At 43.5% G+C, this 26,423-nt stretch overlaps 1 protein-coding gene across 1 annotated transcript; it reads left to right on the forward strand.

The window, feature by feature from the left end:
• Positions 1-885: 885 nt before the first annotated feature.
• LOC128437702 (phosphatidylinositol 4-phosphate 5-kinase type-1 beta-like) lies at positions 886-26,351 on the forward strand. Its single transcript, XM_053419893.1, is given in 16 exon segments — positions 886-1,193; positions 1,289-1,357; positions 2,506-2,636; positions 5,685-5,802; positions 9,460-9,612; positions 10,088-10,387; positions 17,051-17,253; positions 17,620-17,703; positions 19,091-19,139; positions 19,272-19,298; positions 19,300-19,357; positions 20,213-20,373; positions 21,921-21,980; positions 21,983-22,074; positions 24,366-24,489; positions 25,117-26,351. Coding segments are annotated over 15 exon segments (1,632 nt in total). The 5' UTR covers positions 886-1,193; the 3' UTR covers positions 25,120-26,351.
• Positions 26,352-26,423: the final 72 nt, after the last annotated feature.

The raw sequence follows: 26,423 nt of genomic DNA on the forward strand, positions 1-26,423 counted from the left end.
ATATTGTGTGTAATCGCAGCTCGGAGGCACCATACCACCTGCATATAAATGCACCTGCAGGCTCACCACAGCTTATCAGACGAAATCCCAAATTTGTCATTGTTTCTACCACGCTGCACCTCACTTCCACCTCAGAGTCTCTGTTTTTCCTGCAGAGGGTAAACACTGAGAAACAGTTATGTCACAGTTTTGTTGAGTGAAATAAGGTGGGGAGGGAGAAAGAGAAAGAAAAGGGTGGTCCAGTTACACTTATGGAGACCATATGAGGAAATATGACTGTTTTTCATTGGGAGTGTGAACACATCTTTCTTGCGTAACACAAGTGACACACACTCTGCAGCTCTGCTCCTGCAACAGTGGCGGATCTATGCTTTTTCTAAACCAGGGGGCATTAAGGGAGCACAATTTAAAAAAAGAGTATATGTGTATCAACAGAAATGTATCATTTCTGATTCAATAAGAGGCATTTTTAGGTCATTCCTTGTTTACTGTCAGCTCCGTAGCTTTTGGGTAAAGCCACACACCATTGAATACATTTAGAAAATGACTTCTTCTTCATACACGATTTGTTCTTCTAAAATGCTTAGAAAATAAAGTTAGTTTGAAAAATTTGTATATTTATTGTTTGTGTGCCAAGTGAGTGATTAGATTTCTTTTAAAGACTATTGACAGGACAGGGGCCAATCAGACTTAAGCTGGGGGCCAGTGCCCCCCTGGCCCCGCCTCGGCCCCTGTCCTGTAATGGAAGAATTTTGACAAATAAACACAGTATATTGACAGACAGGGTGGTATTGTTTCTCCAAAACAAGGCTGTAATAAGAGTAGGTTGGATTGTTATTATACACACATAAGACGTCATGAGTGGCTGTGGAAGCAGGAGTGAGGGTTTAGAAACAGACTAATATCAGACAGAGATTAAGACGAGAGCAACGGCCTCAAACTGAAAGTGCATCGCAGTTAATTAAGGAATCTTTGCTGGTGGCCATGTTCCCTTTCTTCCTCTCCTCAGCTTGTTGCATCTTCATTTTTGCCGCAGCTTTTCTTCAGAGTTTGTTTCATTGTGTAACTCTATTTCCCACTGTGTGTCTCCTTTTCTGCAAAAGGCTCCAGACCTCCTGATGATTACTCAACCTGACAATCCAGAGATGTCGCCCTGATTCCTGTTTGTCAGACACAGCTTTTTTTTAAGCAAGGTAAGTTTATGATCTTGACTTGTTTTAGTTTGAGACATCTGTATAAATAATCCTATTACTGAACTTTATTCCTTTTTAATATGTATCTCTGTCAGATGTCAACCACAACAGAAAATGGAATGGGAGGGCCCTGGAACACAAGCAGGGAGAAAACTTATAAGAAGGTAAAAAATTATATAAGAGCCTCACTGTGTTTGGTTTTATTTTACTCCTATGATGAATGTGAACCTGCTCCCATAATATTTATCTTGGAATGACGCTGTTTGGAGCCAACAAGTCCACAAAACCTTTACTTGTCACATGAGTCCTTATAAATGTCCTTGTGCGGCACATAATGTCCTTACTCCTGCCAGGGCCCACTGCCAGAAATCTCTCAAGTGCTGGTCACACATGTTTTCTTTCTTTTATTTTTGCTTAAAACCTTAGACGCCACTACCACTACCACGACGGCAGCATTTCTCAATCACATGGCTTCTCACAGCGTCACTAACTGTTCAGGTTGAGACTTAAAACTGGTGAAATGTCTTTTAATCGTAGCAATAAGAGTAAGTTTGAGTTCCAGGCTCTAAAAGTGCTTTTCGGTTTGTTATTGATATTTCAATCCATCAAATTCAAGAACTATTTCAACAAGATCCAAGAGTTATAGTCTGAGAAATCAACAAAAATATGGAAAAACGCAATGTTACATGGTAACACATCAAGTAGTTCTTGTGTAATGCTGCTAATCTCAGAGCCCGTCAGACGATGTGGACAAATAAGCTTCTGGGGTAGACAGCGGATATCTGAGTCAAGACTCTTACATTTGCAATACGCTGTTTACAGTCCAACTATTCCACACACGTTGAATGTAATAATAGAGTATACAGTTATAGGTATAGGTATGTTAGTTCCAGCAAGATTGTTGCTAATGTCTATTAACAGCTACCCACATATGAATTCAGATCAATTAAAAAGCCGATAGCAGGGATTTTGTCTGCCTCTTTTACTCTCTACACTCACTTTTTGCCTGCGGAAAACCAAAGCCTGCTCAAACATGATCGGTCAAACTACAACCAGAAACCAGAAGGCTTCTGGCCCCAATCCTACAGGCTCTGTTTGTTCACAGGCAGAATATGTTTATAGAGATTATAATGCTGCTAACTAACAGACAAATAAATGCTGATGAAAACATAACCTTCTTGGCAGATGAGATAACACAAACTGCATGGTAACCATTCAATATTGAGGTCTAGCAGGGACTGTGACAGGGATAACAGTGTCAGTGCACTAGAGCCCAGCTGACGTGATGTTTTCCCTCTTTTTCCCCCTCTAGACCACGTCATCGGCCCTGAAGGGGTCCATTCAGCTGGGTATTGGCTACACAGTGGGCAACCTCACCTCCAAGCCTGACAGAGACGTGCTTATGCAAGACTTCTATGTGGTGGAGAGTGTCTTTCTGCCAAGGTCAGTGCTAGGGTCAACCGGCTCAAACACACATTTATACTGACGCAGCCAGCTCCTATACCCGACCCAATATTTTCTATGATCTTTGTGTAGCGATGGTTTGCACATAGTCACAGACTTTTACAAGAACTCAAGGTTAATCGAGCCAGTGAATTAGAGAAAGAGATAATGCGTAGGTGGTGACTGGCTGCTCTGTCGATGCAATGGTTTCCTGATTCTGCAAAATCAATGAGTGGAAAGCGACTCAAGGTTAATCTCTGATTGTCTGCCACATCACATATGCCACGTCTGGTTCTTGTATTTAAAACATGTAAATCCATTATTAATCATGCTGAATGGAAACTGCAGGTGATGCGCTGGACGTCCAGTCCAAAGAAATCCCTCTGCTTCCACAATGTGCTGCCGTCATCATTTATCAACAAAGTGAATTCAGCTTGTCTAAGTCATGAGGCAGGGATAAAACGGTTCTGGTGGATTATCCTGCCAAGAACTGTGAAATCAGCTTATACTGTGTGCCTCTTACTGCCATAGTGCCAAACATATTTCAGTACAGGGCCGCGCCGTCATCTCGGTCAGTCTTCACAATTACATCATCAGCTTTAGAAAACATTTTATATAATCCACAAGCCAACCAGGGATTCTTTGAAAGTGTGACTCACACATCCAACACATACAGTAAAATATAGCACAGAGTTCCTATATCTTTTTTTACAAAAGTAATAACTGTATAAACATGTCAAACTAAGTCTCTCAATAGCTGGTACCATTGGTCAGTGTATATTTTCTCTATTAAAGCTCTACAACTTACCTTCTATCTCAGTTTTACTGAAAAGCAGTAACAAAATAATTCATGTTTAAGTGATATGTTTCGAAAATAAATATTTAATTTAATAAAACAATTACACATTCGGCACATGACAATGAAATTGTGTGTACATGTGAACATGGGAAACTGAAGGTGTCATGGCAGCAGGGCTCCCATGACACCTTTCAAAAGAGTAATTTTAAATAATTAGGCAAAATTCTCTCAAGAAAAAAATTGAGAAACTTTCTGAGGTAAGTTAACTTAACATTTTCAGCATTCAAACCAGTTTACATGTGATAAGTGACATAAATGATAAATATTATGTGAAGGATATCGAATGAGAGAAAATCATGTCCCTGCTTAATATTACATAGTTATGTGACTATATATGTGGCATTTTTTATAATTTTTGGAATAGAAAATAATAATTCAAACTCTAGAGGGTGGGTAATTTGTTTGATTAGCTGTGAATGTTTCTGTGTTCATTTTAAAATCTTGAAAAACATAAAGATTTATCTAAAAAAAGAAAGAGTGACAATCAAGCTAAAGGTGTTTACTTCAAATACACACATCATCTGAAGAGAATTAGAATCCTACCAGGAAATATTTTGCGGTTTACCTTTTAGAGGCGGCAGCAGGATATGTAAACTAACTATGGTTTATACAAAGCGAGCGCTGGCACGCACACTGACCTTTTAACGCCCTGCTCCTTGGCAACAGCCAAACATGACTCCAAGGTTTGATGTTGGCTGATGAGAATTAAAACCCTCTAGTAGCCTGTTGAGACACTGAAGAGCAAACAGCTGACAGTTCTTCATCTTAAGTTTGTTACATCATCTTCAATCTGCCCTCGATGTCAAGAGCTCTCACATAATGGTGAAATGAAATGAAATAAAAACAGTCAAGGCTACAAATTGAACAAGACGCAACAAATTACACATAAACAGCTTGAGAGAATATTGATGTCTTCTCGACATCAGTATGTGACATAACTGTTCCCTCTTTATTCTTCACTTTCTCTGAGCATTTTGTTCTGTAACGGTAAACCAACACAAACCGCTCTGTGTCTCTTCTGACAGAGAACCCTCAGAGAGCGGCTGAGTGATAGAGGTGGCTCTCAGATGCTTTTATTGCCTCCTTGTGTTTCACCGCTCTTCTCCCCCTCTTCCTCCCCCTGGTGCGGCTCCTCTCTGGAGGCGTCTCTGCTCTTGTTTGTCCCATCAGTCTGGTTTTGTGTGGCTTAGAGACGGTTTTTAGTTTCTCTGTGTATGTATCTCTGACAACCGTCAAACATCTTCCCTCAGGCGGCTGCACACAGATGGCTCCATGATTACACTGAATGAACATTTCCAAGTGAAATGTGTTGTCAAATGGTTTCCATGCGAGGCGTACCTTACCATCGTTGACTGTCAGTCACAGATGACACTCAATCGTCGTTGCCCTCACACTTTAAACAGAGCAATCAGATTTCATTGTAGAGTAATCACAGGTGTAGTGTTACACATCAGGGCCTGGCTGTTGAGAATAGAACCAACACAAAACAACATCACAGCAGCCTCTTTACCCAGAAGTCCATCCAAGTTCCCGGAATATAAACCCGATTTAGAGGTGCCAAATCAAGATTTGTTTCAGATTTACGGTCAGTGAGATTCCAATAAGAGTTTTACTGATGACAAAACTCAACGCCTGACTCACTCCAAAGCTGTGGTGATCGACACAGGTTAGGCTGGTTGCACAACAGGGTCAGTCTCTGTCGAAGTAGGATTCTCCTACGGTCCAAAAATATGTAGGTTGTTGTCTGTTTTTCTGTTTTTGTACTTTTTTTAAACGATCCTTTTTGCAACTCCCTTTCACTCCCGTGGAGGAAAGGCTCATGTGTTGGTTGGTATTGTTGAGACCCAGTAATCAAAGCCTGCTTCAGTCTCCAGGCGAAGAACTCTATACAGGCCAGTTTGTCTCTACAATGCAGGAGAAGATGGGGTTCCCATTCATGACTTCACTGGGTCAGGGTGGAGCTCATTATGAGGGCCCACTGATACTCTTTCCAGGAGTCAGTAGCACAAAGATTAAGTGTTAAGGTTCACATTCTCTGTAATGTTGCCTCTTGTCTCTATGGGATCATTCCTTGGAGAATGACACTGCCACATTTTACGAATGCAATGTCAAATGTCTAGTTGAAGGACTTTAATAATGTCTATCTTTTTGTGTCTCCTGGTGGGGTTTGGCTATATTGCACATACCAGCGAGGGAAGCAACTTGACCCCAGCACATCACTATCCTGACTTCCGCTTTAAGACCTACGCCCCGCTGGCCTTCCGCTACTTCAGAGACCTGTTTGGCATCAAACCAGACGACTACCTGGTAAGGCTACGCTACTGCAAATATTTTTGTCCACCGTTTAAATAAAAAAAGTGCTACAAGAAAGCTCCAACAAACAAATTGAACTGCAAACTAGTGATTAGGACTAGCAGTGATAACCAAAGCTGTATATGTCCTTTTACGATCGGCTTGTTGGCCGCAACAAAGGAGGTAGATGCTGAATGTGAATAGAGTTTATTAAGGAAAATATCAACAATCAACATGGGATGTGGTAGAATCAGGAGCGAGTGTGGGAGCATGGTTGAAGTGATCATGGCGTGCTGCATGTTGGTAGCCTGAACAAAACAGAATTAAACAAAAGAAGTGCAGCCGAAATGCTGGGTGCAGCTTGCAGGGCTCAGGCAGTGGCAATCGCTCAATGGTGCAGGGGTAGGCGGGCTTTAAGTAACTGGAAACACTGGCCACGTGCTTCCAGGTTACTTAATGGTAATGCAGGTCCAGCCAATCTAGGACCTGCAAGACTGGGCACACACACAATATACAGGACCAGAGGTCTTTGGCCGTCACAAGATGCCAATGGTTGTTTCTGGTGTATGCTCATTACACAAAGCAAAAGTTTGCCTGTGGATGAGAGCCCCCCCCCCCCCCAGTGAAAAGGTTTGTTTGCACAGGCCTTAAAACTTGGCCTGAGAAATATGGTAGCTTTATTTTCTTAGTCTTTCTACTTCTAACCAACTTATTTGCATTTGTATAATAATTCAAGAACACATAGAAAGTACAGAACAGTTGAATTTTAGCAACTTTATTGAAAAACCTTCAAGAATGTTTTGGGGGAAATACAGTTGTTAGCAGGGACATCCAGAGTCTGGAAGTGTGCCCAGGATGTCACTCTTCCAGCCAAGAAATAGTCCCTTACATAACCCCCTCAAACCTGCATGGCACCATTTTTGTACACATCAAACAAACCAAATATAATGCAATTTGTGATGGTGACTGGATTTTGTCGCCTTCAGACCCCCTGTTCCCTTGTGTTATTTGTGATGAACTTAGCTGAACCTATCATAAAAAACTGCCCTTTGGCTACAGCTTCATGTTTAAGGCAAATATTCAAGAGTAGGATAAGTAGATTTTCCAAAATGCTAAACTATTGCTTTAAGCTATTATATCTATCATTGCAACACATTTGATAGAGACATAATTGTTTTCAGTTCTTCTATCTTCTAAAGTGTGTTATACAATTTTGCAAAGCAGCTAGTCTGGCACGCCCCCCTAACAAAGCCAGGTGAAGTAAGAGCGGTAGACAACATTTCCTACCTACGTTGAAAGCAGTTGACCAATCACAACAGAGTGGGCCAACTGGCCAATCAGAGCAGACTGGGGATTATCAGAAGGTGGGCCTCAAGGAGACAGGAACTAAAACCAAGAGAAGCTGCAGCAATGGAGAGTATCCGTAGGGTAGTGACGCTTTTTTTTAACATTAGAGCCCATGAACTAGTCATAACCCTAATTAAACCTGAATATGAGCGTGATATGTCTCCTTAACATCATATAAAGCATCTTCAGTTGAAGTCTAGTATTGAACCACACTTTATTTCTGTATATGAACAAGCACATGTCAAAAACAGATATATGATAAATGATGGATGGGGTGCAGTGGCCTGTTGGTGGTCTTAGTCTTGAATTACTTCCCACCGACTGGACACTAAATCCTCCACCTTGGTGCATACTTACTTATTTCTTCTGACACAATCCAATGTTTTTTATTGAACAGTGGGTTGGTAATGCTATGCGCCATCTGTGCGGGGGAACGACTGGATGGGGGGGGGGACGGACGCACAACACTGAGGCGCTGGCGACATTGGATGTAATAACTGAGCTGACGGAAACCAGCAGACGATTCTGTGATTTCCCAGCAGAGTCAAAGACAAACACACACACAGAGAATCGGATACAGGACGGATGAGAGAGTAATGTGTTTGTCTGACTGACATTTTAAGCTTGTTTGCATATTTGCAAATGTGATTCCAAAGGCTTTATTGACATTGGTGGTCTACATGCTGTCCTTTATGTTAATTTAATTTGCTGCTCAGTTTACCTTGCTGCCATATTCATCCCTGGCCTTACACGTCTTGCTCGCAACAGGAATTAGATTCTATGTAATCTTGTTTGGTATACTTATAATAGTATGAGGCCAGTTTTCCATCTGCCTCCAAACCTTCCCACAACCCCAGCAGCTGCATTTTTTTGAATGCCAAATTTGTTCCTGCATTAGTGAAAGACAAAAGGCTCTGGCGGATGAACCCAGACTAAATGTAACCTGAAAGCAGAAGGGGGAGGACGGCGTGTATAAGGCACTGCTCGTGACTGATGTCCTTTAGGTGGTGAGGCATTCATTCAGGCAGAGGCCACGGAGCGCAGCCTAATTAAAAGCGAGAACACACATAGCCTCCTGAATGCAAATGTAATACACTACCGATGTGTTTGTGCTGGTACGCTAATGTGACTGCTGACGGCCATCAGTGGACGAGTCTCTGGAGAGGGAGAGCGGATGCCTCCAGTGTTGCTGCTCTCCTCTGAACATGCTGCTTTCATAACGTGCTGATTAACATCTAGAAGTGCTCTGCTGTTCGCTGCTCTCACAGGCTCTCCCTCCACACGTTGGTTGCCGCGTGGCACTGAAGACTCTCAGTTTGTTCCGGGGCTGTTTGATATACAGCAAAAGCAGCAATCGCTTATATTACTCTCATTTATTGTGGAGCAGAAAAGGCATTTCTACAATTAATGGGGATGTGATTCTCTAACAATACACCAAATGTTAGCTGCTACCATTAATGCGATGGTAATCTGCTATATGGACAAAAATATGTGGATAACTATGTATTTCAATTGGTTTATCATTTCATCATTACAAGCAAAATGTGGTCCATAAAAATGTTTTCCTCATTTTGCTGTGGTAGAGCTTGAAGGGCCTGCAAAAACGGTTTAACACCCCAGGAGGAACTGTAACGGGAAACGTGAGCCAGGCCTTATTACCAAACATCAGTGCCTGACCTCATTACTGCTGCTCTGGCTGAACTGAAACAAATCCCTGCAGCCAGGTTGCAAAACCTTGTGAAAGTCTCCACCAGGGCTGCAGTTATCAACTAGGTCAAAAACTAGGTTTCTGCATTTGTTGACCCCAACGGGTCTCCCACTGATACTGTTATGAATTTAGTGTTTAGTAATTAGTAAGGGGTTGGTGCTCCTTAAATTAAGCACACAAATCAATTCAAGAAAGTCTAGCCTATAAGCAAGTATGATAAATATGTGTCTGTTTACAGTTTTCCCTAAACAAATTTGGAATCTATTAAATTGATTAAAGTAGCATGGCGGCCCCAGTGTGAGTCAAAGGTCCCTGAGCTGTCCTCCCGTCTCCAAGCTGGTTGTCCAGACTGGAACCATACAGGAAAATGTATGCCATTACCGGAGCATCAATGTTTTTTGAGTAAAATAGTTCACATTGTGTATGAGGCTAGAAAAACAAAAACAATCATTTATCTAAAGATTGACCAGTGCATATTTACCACAGCACCATTGTTTTTACACAATGAACCATATGTTCCATTTAAAATTAAAATCCTTTGTTCATTTTCTTCTGTCTTGTGTGTTTAGAGCTAATTTTGTGAGTCTCATAAACAGCATGTTTTTGTTCCTCCTCAGTACTCCCTGGTAAATGAACCTCTCATCGAGCTGGGCAACCCCGGGGCCAGCGGCTCGCTCTTCTACCTAACCAGCGATGACGAGTTCATCATTAAGACCGTCCAGCACAAAGAGGCCAAGTTTCTGCAGAGACTTTTACCTGGATACTACATGGTGAGACACTTGAAGAGGGGTTCAGTCAAGAGGATGCTGCAAACAAATGAATACCTAAAAAGATATTCTGTTTGAGAGGTAATAGGCCTATGCAATATAATACAGTTATTCACAATCTGGGTGTTGCGTTGGTGCGTCACAGCATCAATGTTCCCGGCTTCCTCCCACAGAACAAATGCACGCAAATTGGAGTTAAGTTCATTTATGACGCTAAATGTAAAAGCACTGTATGATTTCTTAGGCTTTTATTATCTTTATCCATGACTTTGTTATCTGCATCTTTATCTGTTTGTGAATTTGATAATGTTTGTTGTTCAGCACTTTGTTACTTGTATTGAAAAGTGCTATTCAAATAAAGTTATATTATATTTATTATTATTAAATTGACCCCCAGTAATCCCTAACAAGGATAAGCAGTATAGATAATGGATAAAGCTCTTTGCGCACACTGACACTATTCTCTTAAAATTCACAGAACTTGAACCAGAATCCACGCACACTACTGCCTAAGTTTTACGGCCTGTACTGTATCCAGTCGGGAGGCATCAACATCCGACTGGTGGTGATGAACAACGTGCTGCCCCGCTCCGTCAAGATGCACTACAAATACGACCTGAAGGGATCCACGTACAAGCGGCGAGCGTCCAGGAAAGAGAGGGAGAAGGCCTGCCCCACTCACAAAGACCTGGACTTTCAGGACATGCACGAGGAAGGGCTGTACTTTGACGCCGAGACGTACAACAACCTAATGAAGACGCTGCAGAGAGACTGTCGGGTAGGTGGTTTGCAGCAGTGTGTGTGTGTGTGGAGCATTCCTTTCTCTTCGTTTGGCTGACTTTTAAATGGCAAAGTCACAGCAGGAAGACAAACTCAGACAGCAAACCGGGAATATAATTATCAGATTACTTCCTTTAAAAGATACCATCTTGAATTAGCACACCTTCATTCCTCTCTGCAATTGTAACCTGCTGCCAAGTTACAATTGCGACTCTAAATAATTTTTAACCTGTAACTTCACAGAGGGACATAGCTGTTGGTGGGATGTCATTGACGTCTCCTTCTCGTAACCGATTATGAAAGCTTTAACACCAATACGTGCAACAATGTAATTCAACCACCACACCTTGTACTAGTTCATGACAGTGTAAGTGCATCTTAATGGGACAAAATATTTTGATAAGACAGTTTGCCATGTGTTTGCCAGTGAGACCGCAGCATGTTTCCACTGTGTGTTCACTCTAAGCTCCCAGTTTTCCCCGGGCACTGTTCTCCATCCTCTGCCCTGCTATGTTTCAGTACATAACAGCTCGCCAAACACTGAATATGATTAAGTAAAGATCCTGGTAGCGTGAGAAACTTCGAGCTTGAACCAAAGATAGTCGTGCAGTCCAAAGGTGTGCATTCCTCTCTATTTTAACGCAGAGACTGGGACACTGTCCACTGGAGAAGTATATTTAGAGTTTAATCAGAGACATGGTATTCTCTGCTTATCATCCATTAGGCCTAATACTTTGTCCATCGACTTTATTTATAGAGGACATGTTTGTTAAATAAAGGACCATGTGCAATAGCTTTTAATATTTTACTGATGTGCTTGCGGATCACAATTCGAAGAAAAGAAAAGTCTCCAGGCTTCAAAAAGGAAAAGTATTAGGACCAAACTGTAGAGCTCATGATCGGTTCTGTTTTGCCTCGAAATAACAACAACAACAACAACAACAACAATAACAACATCGACTGGGAGTTGAGCTTTTAGTCTTTTAAAGAAGTGAAATTTCGTTTAATATACTGTATAGCAAACAGCAAAGATAGGATGAAAGATGCAATTTAAGAGCCAAATCATAACATAATAAGGTCAAGACCTTAAGTTTAGAGAGAAACACAGCAGTTCTCGCTTATAAGTGTAAGCATCAGACGTCTGGTTGCTTGCCTTTATCTCTTTTAGATAAACAGTTGGTCACCAAAGTGCAATGAATCCTGGGATAGGATGGCCTTAGAAGGATCCACCCATTGGGTCCATTTCTACATAGAAGAATAGCGAATGGGTTCAAGTTGCTACCACAGTGCTCAGATTGCCGTCATTGTAAAACTACAGTAAATCTTTTCGCTTGTGTAGTCAGGATTATAGAGTTTATCTAATGTCCAGTGACATTCCCACCGTGTTCCAAGGACACGGTGAACGGCCTCTTGGGATATCCTAATGTGTGATGACAAACTTCCATACAGTGATTTAAAGAGTTTTGTCCTACTGGCAGTCTAATGATGGGGTTTAGAGCTCAAAGCCCTCTGTGTTGTAATCCCATTTGTTCTGCTTGACATAGTGCATAGTAGCTGCACATGCACACACATGGAGCACGTACACACTACTCCGTCACCCTGGATTCACTCCTGTGTGTGTAACTGTGGATTGATGTATTAGATGAGGCCAACCTGCCAGACTTGGCAGCCCCAAGCGGCCCCATTTAGCAATTTAATGACTTCCATTACACAAGGCCTCAGCTGAAATGTCTCAGTTTGTAGTGTGTGGGAGTTGAAGAACCTTTGTGGTGTTATTGTCCAGCAGCGATTGATGGCATATGGAGCAGAGTTAGTGGTAATGAACAGTGTGATGCTCTGGGTATATTTAGTTTACGTGACTTTCTTCTCGTCTCTTCTGGGGTGTTTTAGAAAAAAAATCTCCAGGTTTACAGCAGTTCCATTCCCAAGTCACCATATGTTTACCGTCAGCTCGCAGGGGCGCGTAACTTAGTGACGTCGGATTAGACAAATGTTAATCAATACCTATCGGCTGTAACTCAAAGTGGGCTTGTCGGGGGCACAGAGAGCTGCGTCCTGTTGAAAATCTACAGGACTTTCAACAGGACGCTGTTGAAAGTCCTGCATACACAGTGCCCAGCGCTTGGTATGAACCAGCCGCCACTGCTGTGAAGTGCTTTGAGTGGTCATTGAGAAAGGACTAGAACATTTAAATACAGACCATTTAACTGGTTAGGCGGCACCGTAGTCCTTTGGCTAGCACTGTTGCCTCCCGGTTCGACTCCAGGTTTGACCGGGGTCCTTCTATGTAGGTTTTCTTCAGGAGACCCTAAATTAACCGAAGGTGTGAATATGAGTGTGAATGGTTGTTTGCCCTGTGATAAGCTGGCGACCCGTCCAGGGTGTACCCCGCCTCTCGTCCATGTCAGGCTCATTAGAAAATGGATGGATGGATGGATGGATCTAGACTCATTTGTGGTTTAGTGCGGCTCTTGCAAAAAAGTCTGGACAAACTTGGATCTTGTGGCAGATTCGGATTAACTTCCAGTCATCCCCTCAGGTTAGAGCCTTTCTCATCATCATTAACCAATATGCTGACTTTCCGTTCTCTGTTTTCTTTTTAATGTTTTCTTAAGCACATTGAAGCCAGTATGAAATCCCCCGCTATTACCAAGTCAGTTTTTCCTTAAAGTTTAACCTGTCAGCACACACACACATTGAAAACCACGTACACTAGACATGTGCTGTCTACCCACAGTGTTTGCCACTTACTGTAAACGCATTGTGTGGTGTGTGTGTCTATAAGTGAGACTATTAGGCAGCAGCTGTCAGACACTATGTGCTGCGCAGTTTGTTATTGTCGTGGCTTCCTGCGTTTGCCTCCTGAGCGGGAAGCAAAGTGCCCTCTAAGCAGAATCTATGTCCATTTCCATGAGTAAGCAGCTAACCCCCGTCACCCCAGGAGAGGACGGCTGACCAAAACACAGAGGCGGGGTCAGTACAAGCTTAGCAACTGTGTGTAGAGGCTGTGGGGGGAGCAAAGAAGGGGAAGGGGATTGTTGTCCTGCAAAAGAAAATGTGGCGAGGCTGCTGAAAAAATAAATTTGAGCTATTTTGCAGCAAGTGGACTGTTATGATTTCTCTGATGTTGGAATGTTGGAGGTCAGAGTTGAGTTGAAGCTGAAATCGGAGTGTCGAGAGGAAGAGGAGTCAGTGCAACGAGACATTTGTGCAATGTGGGACACGCGGGATACACTCTGTTTATTATAAGTCTCCTCTCTCCATGCAGCCCCACTGATACTCCCCGAATGCCAAAACAACACAAAACACAAGGCTTTAATAATTCATGTTGAACTCTACTGTACAGGGAGTGTGCGACTGGGAGGGTTTATTGTAGAGTGGGAGTGTGTCTGTTACTGGTCTGGTGCAGCAGAGAAGAGCATCAGGACCCTGTGGTATCACAGCTGTGTCTGAGACAAACACAATGAAGATGGTGATGTGAAGCCGTGATGACGGGTTTGTTCGCAGCACGTGTTTGACAGCAGAGACCTCGTCATGTCGGGGAAAACCCAGAATGAATGACATTAAGATACTTCAGTTTCAGGAACAAACAGACAGATTCAGACGATGCAGGCTTGCTTGGTAGGGTTGCGTAGCAGCTAGTGTAGCCAATCATAAACAGCCCTTTACTGTATGCATCCCCCTCTCTCAGCCAAGTGATCGTGTGACAACCACACAACAGCAACAATAGCCTCTCTCACCCTCAGCCGCAGAAAACAGAGGCTGTGACCTTGCAGTTGAAAGTCAGCAATGCTTCAGCATGATCCTCGGCCACCGGCCACACTGTTTCCACCACAAACTCATTAATTACCCTGCAACTATTGAATATTTACTTGAGTGATGTAATCAGATTATATTCCATTAAATGTGAACACAGTGCTACCAGATACAGTAATTTAGCCTTCTGTACAATCAAAAATGCCCAAATTCCAATAATGTACAATAATGTCATAATTTGTTTTTGGATATTACCCAATCATAACCTCCCAGGGCCCATTGTGAAGTGTTCAGATGTGTTGTTCTTACCCATCAATTATTAAAAGTCAATAATATTCAGTTTATTTGCTATGAGTTTGCGTTTTACATTTGAGAAACTGAAACCAGTGGGTTGTCAATGGACAAGTTACCTGAACAATGATTGCAGTCTTGACGCATCTTAATACAAAGTCGCAATGTGATAATATACCTGTGATAGTAAATGGACTTTGAGTCAGTGTATACAGTACATCCAGGATGGCTCTGGGCCTAAGGGAGTGTTCAGGCTCTGTGTTCTGTCTGTTCAGCAGACAGACTAATAGTTACAAAGCTTACAGTGTTGTAGCGTCACACCAACCAGCACTGTGGCTAAACTGGTACAGTTTGTGTCTTTGGTGTAGGATGCTCACTTCCTACACCAGAGCTGTGATCAGCCTCCTCCATTCACTGCAAGATAACTGAGCTGCTTTTGAAATGAGAGCAGGGGGCAGGTTGCCCAGTGGAGACCCCCCAGCACCCGGCTGTCGCACAGTGTCACACTGACGTAAACACACATAAACAGCAAGTTTCAGAACACAAAGAAAGTCTGTGGCTCTAACAACCATTGAAAATGCAGATGTTTTCTTTCTGTTGTGACGGTTTGATTGTTTGCCTGGGAACACTGGGGCACAGGACGCACAGTGATGGCCTTCTGTAGGCAGCCTCGTGTGTGTGTGTTTGTGTGTCTGTGTTTGTGTTTGTGTGTGTGTGTGTGGCTTTATTCAAAATGGCTGCTGTTGGAAATGGCTGGGGGAGTTCGAGTGACGGGATGCAAATTGTTGATATGGAACAGGCAAAGCTCAGACAAAAGGCCCACTGTTCGAGCCAGTGTTTGCATGGGCACGAATAAATGTGTGTGTCTGAGACTGTGTACAGCAGCAGCAGCAGCATCGCAGATGCAAACTACAAAGGTCTTCTCTAAACAAAATGAGTTATTTAGAGAAATGTAAGAGGTAGCTTTGGGTCAAAGTCAAAACACTGCTGGTCTCACATTCTTCGCAAAACCAGGCCAGATTTCTCTGGTTTCTGGGTCACAAATATTTATATGTGTTGGTGTGGGTGTTATTTATGGACTCTTCATTAGAATGATAGACCCCGATGATAAACGATATTCATCAGTATTAGTTGTAGGAGAGTTGTCAACCCTGTCTTTATGTTTGTTGGTTGGTTGGTTTGTTGTTTGTAAGCAATATTACACAAAGAGAACTTGATCGATTTCCACAAAACTTGGTATAATGGATACAAACTTTGGTGCGGATCTGGAATCGAGGGGCGAATCCAGGACTTGTTTTCACTTTCTTCAGTGTTAGGTACATTAAGGGAACTGTTGGGCTATGGCTGAGGTATACGCTCTACTGATTGCCATTGTGGTTGATTCTTGTCTTCTGGTTGAGAGTAACTAAAAAGATTTAATGGAAATGATTTGCGAACCGCTTCAAGTCCTTTTCCTCCAGTGCAGGTCATAAGAACACATCTGACTACCTGGCACTGACCCTGGCCCCCTTTCTCAGCTGGCCTCTCCTTGTCTCGCCACATGTTTAAGTTGAGCACCAGGAGACGTCAAGTCTCAGAGTCTCTGGGAAAGTGGGCAAAAGGCTCCTCAGACAGGTCAATGTGTAACACTTGGCTCACTGTGAAGAAACACCTTGTTTATTTAACTCAAAACTGGTTTAGACAGAGATTTCCTTTGGCCAGCTCTCTGTGCTTTAAGTCCCTCAAATATGATGCGTGATCAAAGTGTTTTGGGAGGAAAAGAAAGTGCTGCTTTATTTCCCGAGGCAAAACATCCAGTCCAGAAAATGAATCTCTTTAGTGTTCATGCACAGAAAATGTGAAATATTCTGTTATTTCCATTAATGATCAACTAGTGCCTGTGCTAAACGTGTCTGGAACCAGCATCACCACAGTCCAAACTGCTTTTTGTTTTTCTTCCTGAAACTTTTCAACGAGCTCGTCACCTGTTTAAGCAAAGTTCAGTGAAGCCTGGGTCAGTGCGCAGAACCCTGAACCCGTACTTGTGAATCACTTTTGTCATGCGTGATGATCACTCCCAGACGCCGCTGCTACAATCCGCTGGTCGCCTGTTTATTTTTAAGTTTTTTAATATTCAATGTAACGTGCGTCCAATTCACACCAAATCTGACAATGTGCTTTCTTGGCCCTTTAACAATATACATGTCAAGTGTAAAGCCGATAAGATTATCGACTTTTGAGTCACATGCAGACAGAAGCTGGTGTTGAACTTTCTCCAGAGTTTGCCTTTCACAAGCGAACAACGCAGCAGGAGATTCTCCACTGTTTACAGCACATTGCCCTCCTCCTGAGATATTTGTATTCTGTTGTGTCCTCATCAGCAACACATCCACTTACTTGCGGTGAATCCTCCCAAGGATCTTTTATACTAGGGGGCTGGCAGGAGAAGCTCCAGAGAAAGTCCGGAGCCTCTCACACAGACATTTGCTATCTGAAATACAGGCCCTCTGGAGAATATCAGGAGATTGACCGGAGTTCAGTGCATGTCTGAAAGCAGGTAGACAGAGATTTCGGGGATTAAAAGATAGTTGGAAACATCAAGCATCACATTTGCCTTTCTTGTTACTTGTCCCAGGTGCTGGAGAGTTTTAAGATCATGGACTACAGTCTGCTGCTGGGTGTGCACGTCCCGGACCACAGTCAGAGAGAGGGCGGCGAGTCGGGCCAGGCGGGGGGCGACGGTAGGAGACCTGTGGGTCAGAGGGTCCTCTACTCCACCGCCATGGAGTCCATCCAGGGGGACGGCAAGGCAGCGGAGGCGCTCACCACAGACGACACGTGAGTGAGCTAAGCTGGGGGGAAAAACACTCACACACAAACGCACACGCACACACACACACATTATGAACACGTAATTGGGCACACACACTGCCTCTGTCTGTCTCTCGATCTCCACCTTTTCTCTCACACACAGTTATACAACTGTGCTCATACCTCGCACAGGCCGCTCAAAGAGTACACACACAGGCGGGCTCTCACATAACCATAGATACACAAATACAAACACAGCCGCTGTTCTGCTTATTGACACCAATACACAAGTATTAAAATACGTGAAGGGCCTCTTTTACAAACGCTTTATTTGCCCAGAGGTTGATGTGCCGCCCGTCCCCTAACGGCTGCTGTGTTTCATCTGTGTTACAGGATGGGTGGCATCCCTGCTAAAACACACAAAGAAGAAAAGCTGCTCATCTTCCTGGGTATCATAGATATTCTACAGTCATACAGGTACAAACAGATTCTGTCATTTGACTTCTAATACTGGGTCTTTCTTATAGTTTCCGATTGGAAAATGGATTCATCTGTTGACCTTTGAGGACATGAACTCATTAACATCTTTCTGTGATCGGTAGAAAGGCCCGTCTCAATTTCTGAAAAGCAGAATGTTGCATTAATAACTAATGAAGATGACATTAGAGAGGGATTGCCTGGCAGCACGTCGTGATTCTCGCTGAGTGACCTCTTCCACTGATGCCTGCTCTAGGACAAGGCCTCTTCATGGTGAATTATCACCCTGCATTGATCGAAAGAGCTACGAGCCACTTTTCCTCATTCCTAAAAGGACTGAGGGCATTTTTTTCACTGCCCAACTTGATTTAAATGGACACACCGAAATCTTCTTTAGTTACACATTGATTTTTTTTGTCCTGAATCAGTGAGTCAGGAGGAGGAGGAAGAGAAGGAAGACATTTAAAAGTATGACATAAATCTTTGACCTTTTTGGTTCAAGTCATCAAATCCTCATAGAAAAGCTGCTCATGAGGTGAGATGAGGTCAGGGAGGAGGGACGAACAGGCGCTGTTCTGATTACCGTGTCCGTCCAGACTGGCAAGGCCGCAGCCTCGCCAGTCTGGACGGACACGGTAAACAGAACAACAGCTTTCGAGAAGAGGCCTCACTGTGGACATGACAACTGGTGGTTCACTTTGAGATGACTTGAAAGACATGAATCAATTTGTCTTCACTCACTGCCTTCACTGTTAGCTCAACTCACCCAGAAACAAACCCCAAGGAGTCAATTTTAGAATATAATGCAACCAAACGAAGTGTGATGGAATTTCCTCTTGAGATTTGAAATAAACAGAGTCTCAGACTGGAGTTGCCTTTGAATTTGTAATAGTAAGCTCTGCAGAGGTAGCACAGTAAGCAAGGATGCTCAAAGTGGAACTCCCCTCAAAGTAAAAAAACCAGGTACTAATACATGGAGGGGATTCAGGGAACATATCATGAAAACCAGACAGGAAATCGTCATCTGTGTCTATCAGCTGTGTCTGTCCGCCGTGGCAATTGGAAGGAACGTTACCGAATAAGGGCATACACACTGTTTGTAGTCACATGTAATCTGGTCGACAGACATAAATCAGCTGTTGTTTCTACGAATAAAGGAATCGATTTCAGGAAGTCAAGGTCAACACAAGGAGCATCGCCAAATAAGTGCATGAACTTTGAGGTAACATCCTGTCAGGCAGACAGTATCACAGCAGTGAGACACGGATCGGTGAAATTTACGGTTCCAGAAGATAGGGAGAAGAATCGAAGTCTTGATCAAGCGTAGAAGGGAAGTTGTTGTGTAATTGAAAATGTTGTGACAAGACTTTTTCTTGCTCCTCCCCAGGTTCATTAAGAAGTTGGAGCACTCGTGGAAAGCGCTGGTGTACGACGGTGTAAGTTCCCTCAAATCTGACACTGCTCTATATGAATGAGCCTTTTGTCTCTGCACATGCACTCACATACTGAGTCGACTGTCTTAATGAAGAAAAAAAAACGTTTCTCCTTTTTTTTCTACTTCCTTGCAGGACTCGGTCTCGGTTCACCGGCCCGGCTTTCTACGCCAGCCGCTTCCTCAAGTTCATGAGCACGAGGGTCTTCAGGAAGACTCAGCGTAAGTGTGCAGGTCACACGTGAGGATACGGGAGCAACACATACACAGAAACAATGGGGAGGTGGAAAGTAGGAAATCCTGGGCCCGATAGGGAGAGTGAACTCACACCAATGTGTCACCCTGGTTGGACATTCAAGCCACATGATCTACTTTGATTCAATTTCAGGATTTCAGGAATTCTTTTACTCTTTAAAATGAAGAACATCATGTTGGTTATGCAATGTGTAAACAAACGATTACATACCACCGACTTGGATATAAAGGATAAACTCAATAAACTCTTTTAGACCAGTAGCGAGGGCATTGACTCCTCTTCCTTAACGCTCGTCTAATCCTGTACATTCCAGGCATGCGGAGCCGATCTTGCACGTGTGACCGATCCCATGTCCCTTTGACCACAAAACCCTACAAATCTATTCTCAGGGTGGTGGGTGTGGCTGGAGGTCAGAAGCTCTCAGGAACTTCACATTAGTAATGTAATCGTGCAGGAGCTCTGTGTGGAAATCATCACGGCTGAGGCAATGGTTTGTGTTGTTAGCCGTGTCGTGTTCCATCATCTGGAGACGACAGGAAAGGATTGACGGTGTCCCAGGGGACACTTGTGTAATCGTCACTGTGTCGTTTTAAACAGTTGAATAACTCCTCAGCTAATTCTGAAAGGCGAAGCATCAGAGGTTTATTGTGTGTGAACATCACCTCAATCGCCCTCTTTCCTCTGTCTCCTCCAATTATCTTCCCATCTTTCGTTTTCTGCCTCGGCGCCCCACCCCCCCCCCCCCCCCCCCCACACCTCTTCATGTCAACCTCCTGTCTTTTCTTCCCCCTGACTCATGTGTATCCTTTTGTGCTCGGCAGCGCTTCGATTTTCCCCTTCAAAGAGGACCCGCACGTCCATCCCAGCTCTGAAGTCGTCCTCACAGGAGATCCTCTCATCGCAGGCGGATGAGAGGAAGGAGGGGGACAGGAGGGACCGGCTGGGAGGAGCCCGCAGCCTCGCCAGTCTGGACCGGGACAAGGTAAACAGAACAACAGATTTCGAACAGAGGCCTCACTGTGGTTCACTTTGAGATGACATGAATCTTGTGTTTGACAAAGTTCTACCACTGAATAATTTAGATTAGATCAACAGTGAAAACATGCATGTACCTGTCTATACCAATCACATGACCACCAGGTATGAAACAGCCCAATGACGGCCATTTTGTGTTTACCCAGATGAATGCCTTGAAGGCTGAAACCCATACAGGCATGTTTTTACTGTTGATACAGTTCAAAAACCATTAGATATTGAAGGCTTTTTAAATTTGCCACCTTCTTGAATGACTCACATTTCTTCAACTTGGCTAAACTTTTTGGATCATCAAGCTGAAGAGCACCAGAGGGACATTGCACCCGGTTGTCACTCTTTTAGCTTTTAGTTTTTGTACTCAACCAATAAGATTAAACTCCAACCTTAAATGTTGTTATCATAAAACACACACTTCCCCTTTTTACTCTTACTCAACACTCTGAACTGCCTCCTAATCTGCTACTTTCAGCCTCTGTCAGTTGCAGATTTTGTGGCCCTTTAAATCTTTTCAGAAACACTTCAGGCCCATAAACAGCCACATTGACCATTTGGCAATAAAGTGGTTGTCCTCTCAGCATCGTGCCAGGCGAGCAGCTGTCACAGGCTGATACAGTGCTTGGCCTTAATGGAACCAACGCGGGGGCATCCCTTCAGATACATTATAAAATGCTTGTGCGTAGTCCTCACAATCTGAGCCAAGTGCACGGAGGTGTGTCTGATCTGGCGTCTGATAAAGGGTGAATGTGTCCTGAACTTTGTGTTTGATATGATTAGGGACAGCGGTGAACACCGAACCGGAAGATATCTGGGTGTGGTCGTGGTTGTGACAAATCACAGGGTCATGGATCACGGGGTCATCTATCTATCTATCTATCTATCTATCTATCTATCTATCTATCTATCTATCTATCTATCTATCTATCTATCTATCTATCTATCTCTCTCTCTCTCTCTCTCTCTCTCTCTCTCTCTCTCTCTCTCTCTCTCTCTCTCTCTCTCTCTCTCTCTCTCTCTCTCTCTCTCTCTCCTCTCTCTCTCCTCTCTCTCTCTCTCTCTCTCTCTCTCTCTCTCTCTCTCTCTCTCTCTCTCTCTCTCTCTCCTCTCTCTCTCTCTCTCTCTCTCCTCTCTCTCAAAACCTTAATGCCATGCCTTGCCTCAGCAATTGGGCCTATTCACACATGGAAAGAAGAGAAGCATAAAGAAAATATCTTCTTTGCTTGGAGCATCCAGCTCTGCAGCTGTATTAATGTAGCTATGGATATATTGATCATATTGACTGATAAATGGGACACTTAAGGTCTTATTGGGAATTATGGCTGTGAGTGTGGTTAATGTGTTTTTTCTCAGTCAAAAGGGGAACTGCACAGATATAACAAAAAGAATCATAGGTAGTCGTACTTTCAATCTTTGAAACAAAATTGTGTAACTGTTTGGATGTGTACGAGCTTTTGGCCCATCATCTCAAGAAATCTGTTCATGGAGTTTGAAGATGAGTGAAATGCGACTGTTTCCTCCTCAGCTGTGTTCGGTTCGTACCTGCGGCCCGATCTGGTCCCCCGCCAAACCCGTCGTTCTACGAGGGCTCCTCCATGGGGACCATCTCCTCCTCGTCCATCTTTGTCAGCGTGGACCACCAAACAGAGGACAGGTGGGTTTCCCTGTCACACCTCCTTTCCCCCCTACTTGCTTCCCATAGGGTCACTGCACAGAGTGCATTTAGATGTTCGTGCGGCTCACGTGGCCTTCGCAGCGAGAGAAGGGAAGTCTTGTCACTATGCCTCCTAGTCCAACTACTCAACCCTGCCACCCACGGCCACACACGCCCACATAATTGTCACCTTACATCACATGGTCCTATCAGTGATGTGCGTCATGGAGCAGGTGACTCAGCTGGCTTGCACACACTTATACTGTATGGACCGATCAGTGAGGAATGAGGGTGTGAGGGTTGATTTACATGACAGGGAAGAAGAAATGCTCTGAAACTACAACACTAATCTTTCTATAGTAGGGAATAATGTTTTTTACTTACAGGAACAAAATCCTTGGTTAGTTTGACTTTATTTTATTAACCACAATTACTGACTGATTTATTTGATTGATTTATTGACATTTAACCATTTTTTTGTCATTCTGCTATACAAATAAAGTCTATAATTAAAGTTTATTATTATTTATTTAGTAGTGAGACACACTTTTTAATGTCTCTATTGTATTGAGACCACTTTTACAAGTTACTACTTCACATAATGTTGTATATTATAGAATATATATTTATTTTCACTTTTTACCCACTCCTCTACATTGTAGAGGACGGTTTGTGATCGGAAGCGTCCGGACACTTTGTCCTCTGCCCTCTCCGTGTTCCCACCTCTCCTCCTGTCCGGCAGTGTCGGGTTCTGCTCGCTCTCTGAGGCCCCATTGTGTGACTTGTCCGGTCTTGTCCCCTCCGTCAGTCACCTGCTGCCACCCTGACATTGTTCTGTCAGCTGTTTACATAAATATTTAAACAGAAGGCTTTGACACGGCTCTCACTCGGTGCCATTATGCTGCAGAAAGACGGTGACAAAAAGAGGACAAGTGGTTCAACGGGACACTGTGGATCCACTGACACAATAATCACTGTCAGGAAGCTGCTGCGTTACAGCAGTAACACCTCCTGTTGTGATGTTTGAGGCTATAGGATTGCTCTATAATAAAGGTTCACATGTGCATCAATAGATCCATCCATTATCTATACTGCTTATCCTTAGAGGGTCATGGGTTGACCCCTTCCCCCAAGGATTCGAACCAGGAACCTTCTTGCTATGTTTTACAGTAGTAACACATCCCTGTTGTGGAGACCAGGATTGCTCTGAAACAACGCAGCTGTTCACACGTGGTCACATCAGATCTATTTCTACAGGTGTACGTCTCTGTTATTCTCTCTCAGTGGACTTGGGTCAGTCACACGTGACAAAACAGTGAGAACACATCACTGAATTTATCAGGGAGTCACCTGATGAACATGTAAGGCAAACAGCACTGCCCCCTGGTGGAGGCACCAAGGGCATTAATACAGGCATAAATAAAGCCGTATCCAGGATGTGCCGGTTTCCTCCCTGACCCACACCACATCCTTTCCCCAAGTTTGGTAAAATAGTTAAAGTGTAATCTTACTCAATAAGGAAGAATCAATAAAAATAAAAAATCGTAAGCCACTTGGCAGATGTAATACATTTATTTCTAAAGACATTTAAAGGAGTTTTAAGTACACACACTCAAAATAGGTACTAAAGAAAGTACTCATGTAATATACTGTAGTACTGATGACCAATGGCTGCACGGGGATACTAGCATGTCTGGAGTTGCAGGAGCAGGTGATGCTTCTGAAGCACCATCATCATCTAAAACCTATTTCTCATTTTATAGTTTCTGTTTAAATCTTGGTAAAGATCTTGACACATAGATTTACTTACATTTGACCCAAAACGTTGGATGATGAGTTTGTGACGTATTTCTTGCCTCAAGCTAAAACCAAAATGGCTGAAATTGATATCCTTAAATATTTCATTGCCATCTTTAAAGCTATTGTAATCATTTGTGGTTGATAATCTCCCACCGAGGGTCTGGCTCTGACTCTTGAGGACATTATGCTCGTTTCATGTGGAACATTTCAGAGACTATGAGACAATGAGCCTGTGAGCGGAGGCCTCCACTGGGCCTGTCGCCAGGCGGCAGGTTTCACATCCTGCTCACGGTCGGCCCGTCTCTTTGCCTCTTTGATGTCGGGATCTCAGCCATAGCGTGTGATCTGTTTCTTGGGGAAAAGGTTGTTCATCAGTTTTCAAGCAGTGTTTACGCAGCTGCTCCACTTTAACTGGCCTTCACCTGGACAAGAAGCTTCCAGCGCCCTCCACGACAAAGGTTAATGTTAAAAAATATGGCTTCCTGTTTCAGAGACGATGCCGCGTCCAGCTCCACGTTCACCCTGGAGGACAGTGCCATCTGCCTGACGTCAGAGCAGAGCACCATGGATGTGGACATGGACCGTGACGATGGATCTGTGCTGGACGTCTACTTGGTGAGTTTCCTCGGTTACTTAAGGACACCGTCACGTTGGGGTAGTTCGTGGAGATTACACTTCAAAGTACGAATCCCCAAATTTTTGCATCAAAGAGAAGATTAAATACAGCACATACAGCTGTCTGAACAGCTCTCTCTGCCGGATGAACTTTGAACTGACTTATTTAATGAAAAAGTCATCACTGCTATTACAGATAATACTTTATAAATTGGTGCATATTGGCAAAATTCGGTCCGACACCGATATTCACTGGCAAAGCGATAAATCGGTCGGGCTTTAGAGACAACTGAGCATGTGCTGGAGGTAAATCAACAGATCTCCACTCTCTTCTGAAAAATCTTCTGCCTGAACATAATGGTCGGGTGCGTCCGGTCCGGTAAAGGCGTAGCAAGGTTTCTTGGAGAAATTATCTTGGCATAAGATCTAGGCTGTAGATTCACCATCATCCTCCTTATATCTAGAGCAAATCGGACGATCTATACGTTTAACTATTGAGACTTGTTGGCGTCCAAAATGCTCCATTAATTGTCTCTTTTTTAAATGTTCTTTTTGACACTTTTTTTTACCTGCACGTTTATTTCCTATCAACAAAACATGCCGATACTCTTTTCTTTCTCCCTGCAGTGAATAGAGCCGCCTCACGTCATTTCCTCCTGCCAATCATAAGACAATCGCCGCACTCCATTGGTCAGGCTGTGCTGGCCTTTAACGCCACCTCCAGTGCTGCTACATCCATGTTGCCACTTGTCTTGCCAAAACACAAAAAGACTGAGAGACAGAGTAACAGAAGACACAGAGTCACAGTGACGGACAACTGCAGGAACCACGTGACACGATGACGACCACCACGCCGAGCTGAGAGGGGCATTTTCAGAGCACGTGTCAATGCAGTGCCATTAAGTTTTATATACGTATCCTGTTTTCATGGCATTTCCTGACTTTGACTGTACACACACACACACACAAACAAAGGAGACTAGATACAAATCATACATTTCTTTAGATAGATTTTTTGTTTCTGCTGATCATAAAGAAATGATACACTTCTAAAACCTGCAGCCGCACCAGCTGCTGATCAGATGAGGAATGTTTACACTTGTGATGGCAACTTTGAGCCGGATGACGGAGGACGTCACTGCGCCCCACAGAGGACACACACCAGCTCGTAGCCACAGACAACAATATGGACGAGAAAAGACTCACGCGGACAGACTGGATGAGAAGCTACTGAGGCCGAACACACACCGAGCTGGGTTTGAAGTGGCCACCTTCTCCTGACTAGGCCAAAGGACACGTGCTGCTCTGACATGAGGAAAACAGTTACTGGCTGTCGGATGAAGCACAGAGTGGATGGACAATAGACTTGCTCTCATAAAAAGGCACTTTTGACATTGGTTATGATTACTGTAAGAAAGACTTCTCTGAGGACGTTGCTTAGGGGACATCAGCACAGATTTGGATGTGTGAACGTGCACTTTTTCCTCCCCCTCGACCAATGCACACCTCCGTCAGTCCTCCACACTACATGTACAGAGACTATGAAGGAACATTGTGGATTACTTTTGATGCGGAGCTCCTAGTTTTGTCAGGACCGAAGATGCTTTTACTCAGGACGTCCTCCTTTGATACTGATCGAGTCACGAGACATACAGGTCCCACACATAGAAGCCGTCTGATACCTCTTCATCCACATCGAATCGAACTCTCCATGTTGAATTCCACAATCACGTCATCAATTGAGACCATAATTTATGTAAATCTCACTATTTTAACCGTTTGCTGAAAGAAAACTTTCATCGCTGAATGTAAAGACAATGCATATTTATATAGTGAAGACTATAAATAAACTGTTAAAAATCTGTGTCTACTTCTGTTTATCTTCCGAAGCAGTACTTTGCTTTGTTCCCATTTAACATTATATTCTCTTTGTA

Source organism: Pleuronectes platessa, chromosome 4 (genome assembly GCF_947347685.1).
Source record: "Pleuronectes platessa chromosome 4, fPlePla1.1, whole genome shotgun sequence".
NCBI classification, from domain to species: Eukaryota; Metazoa; Chordata; class Actinopteri; order Pleuronectiformes; family Pleuronectidae; genus Pleuronectes; species Pleuronectes platessa.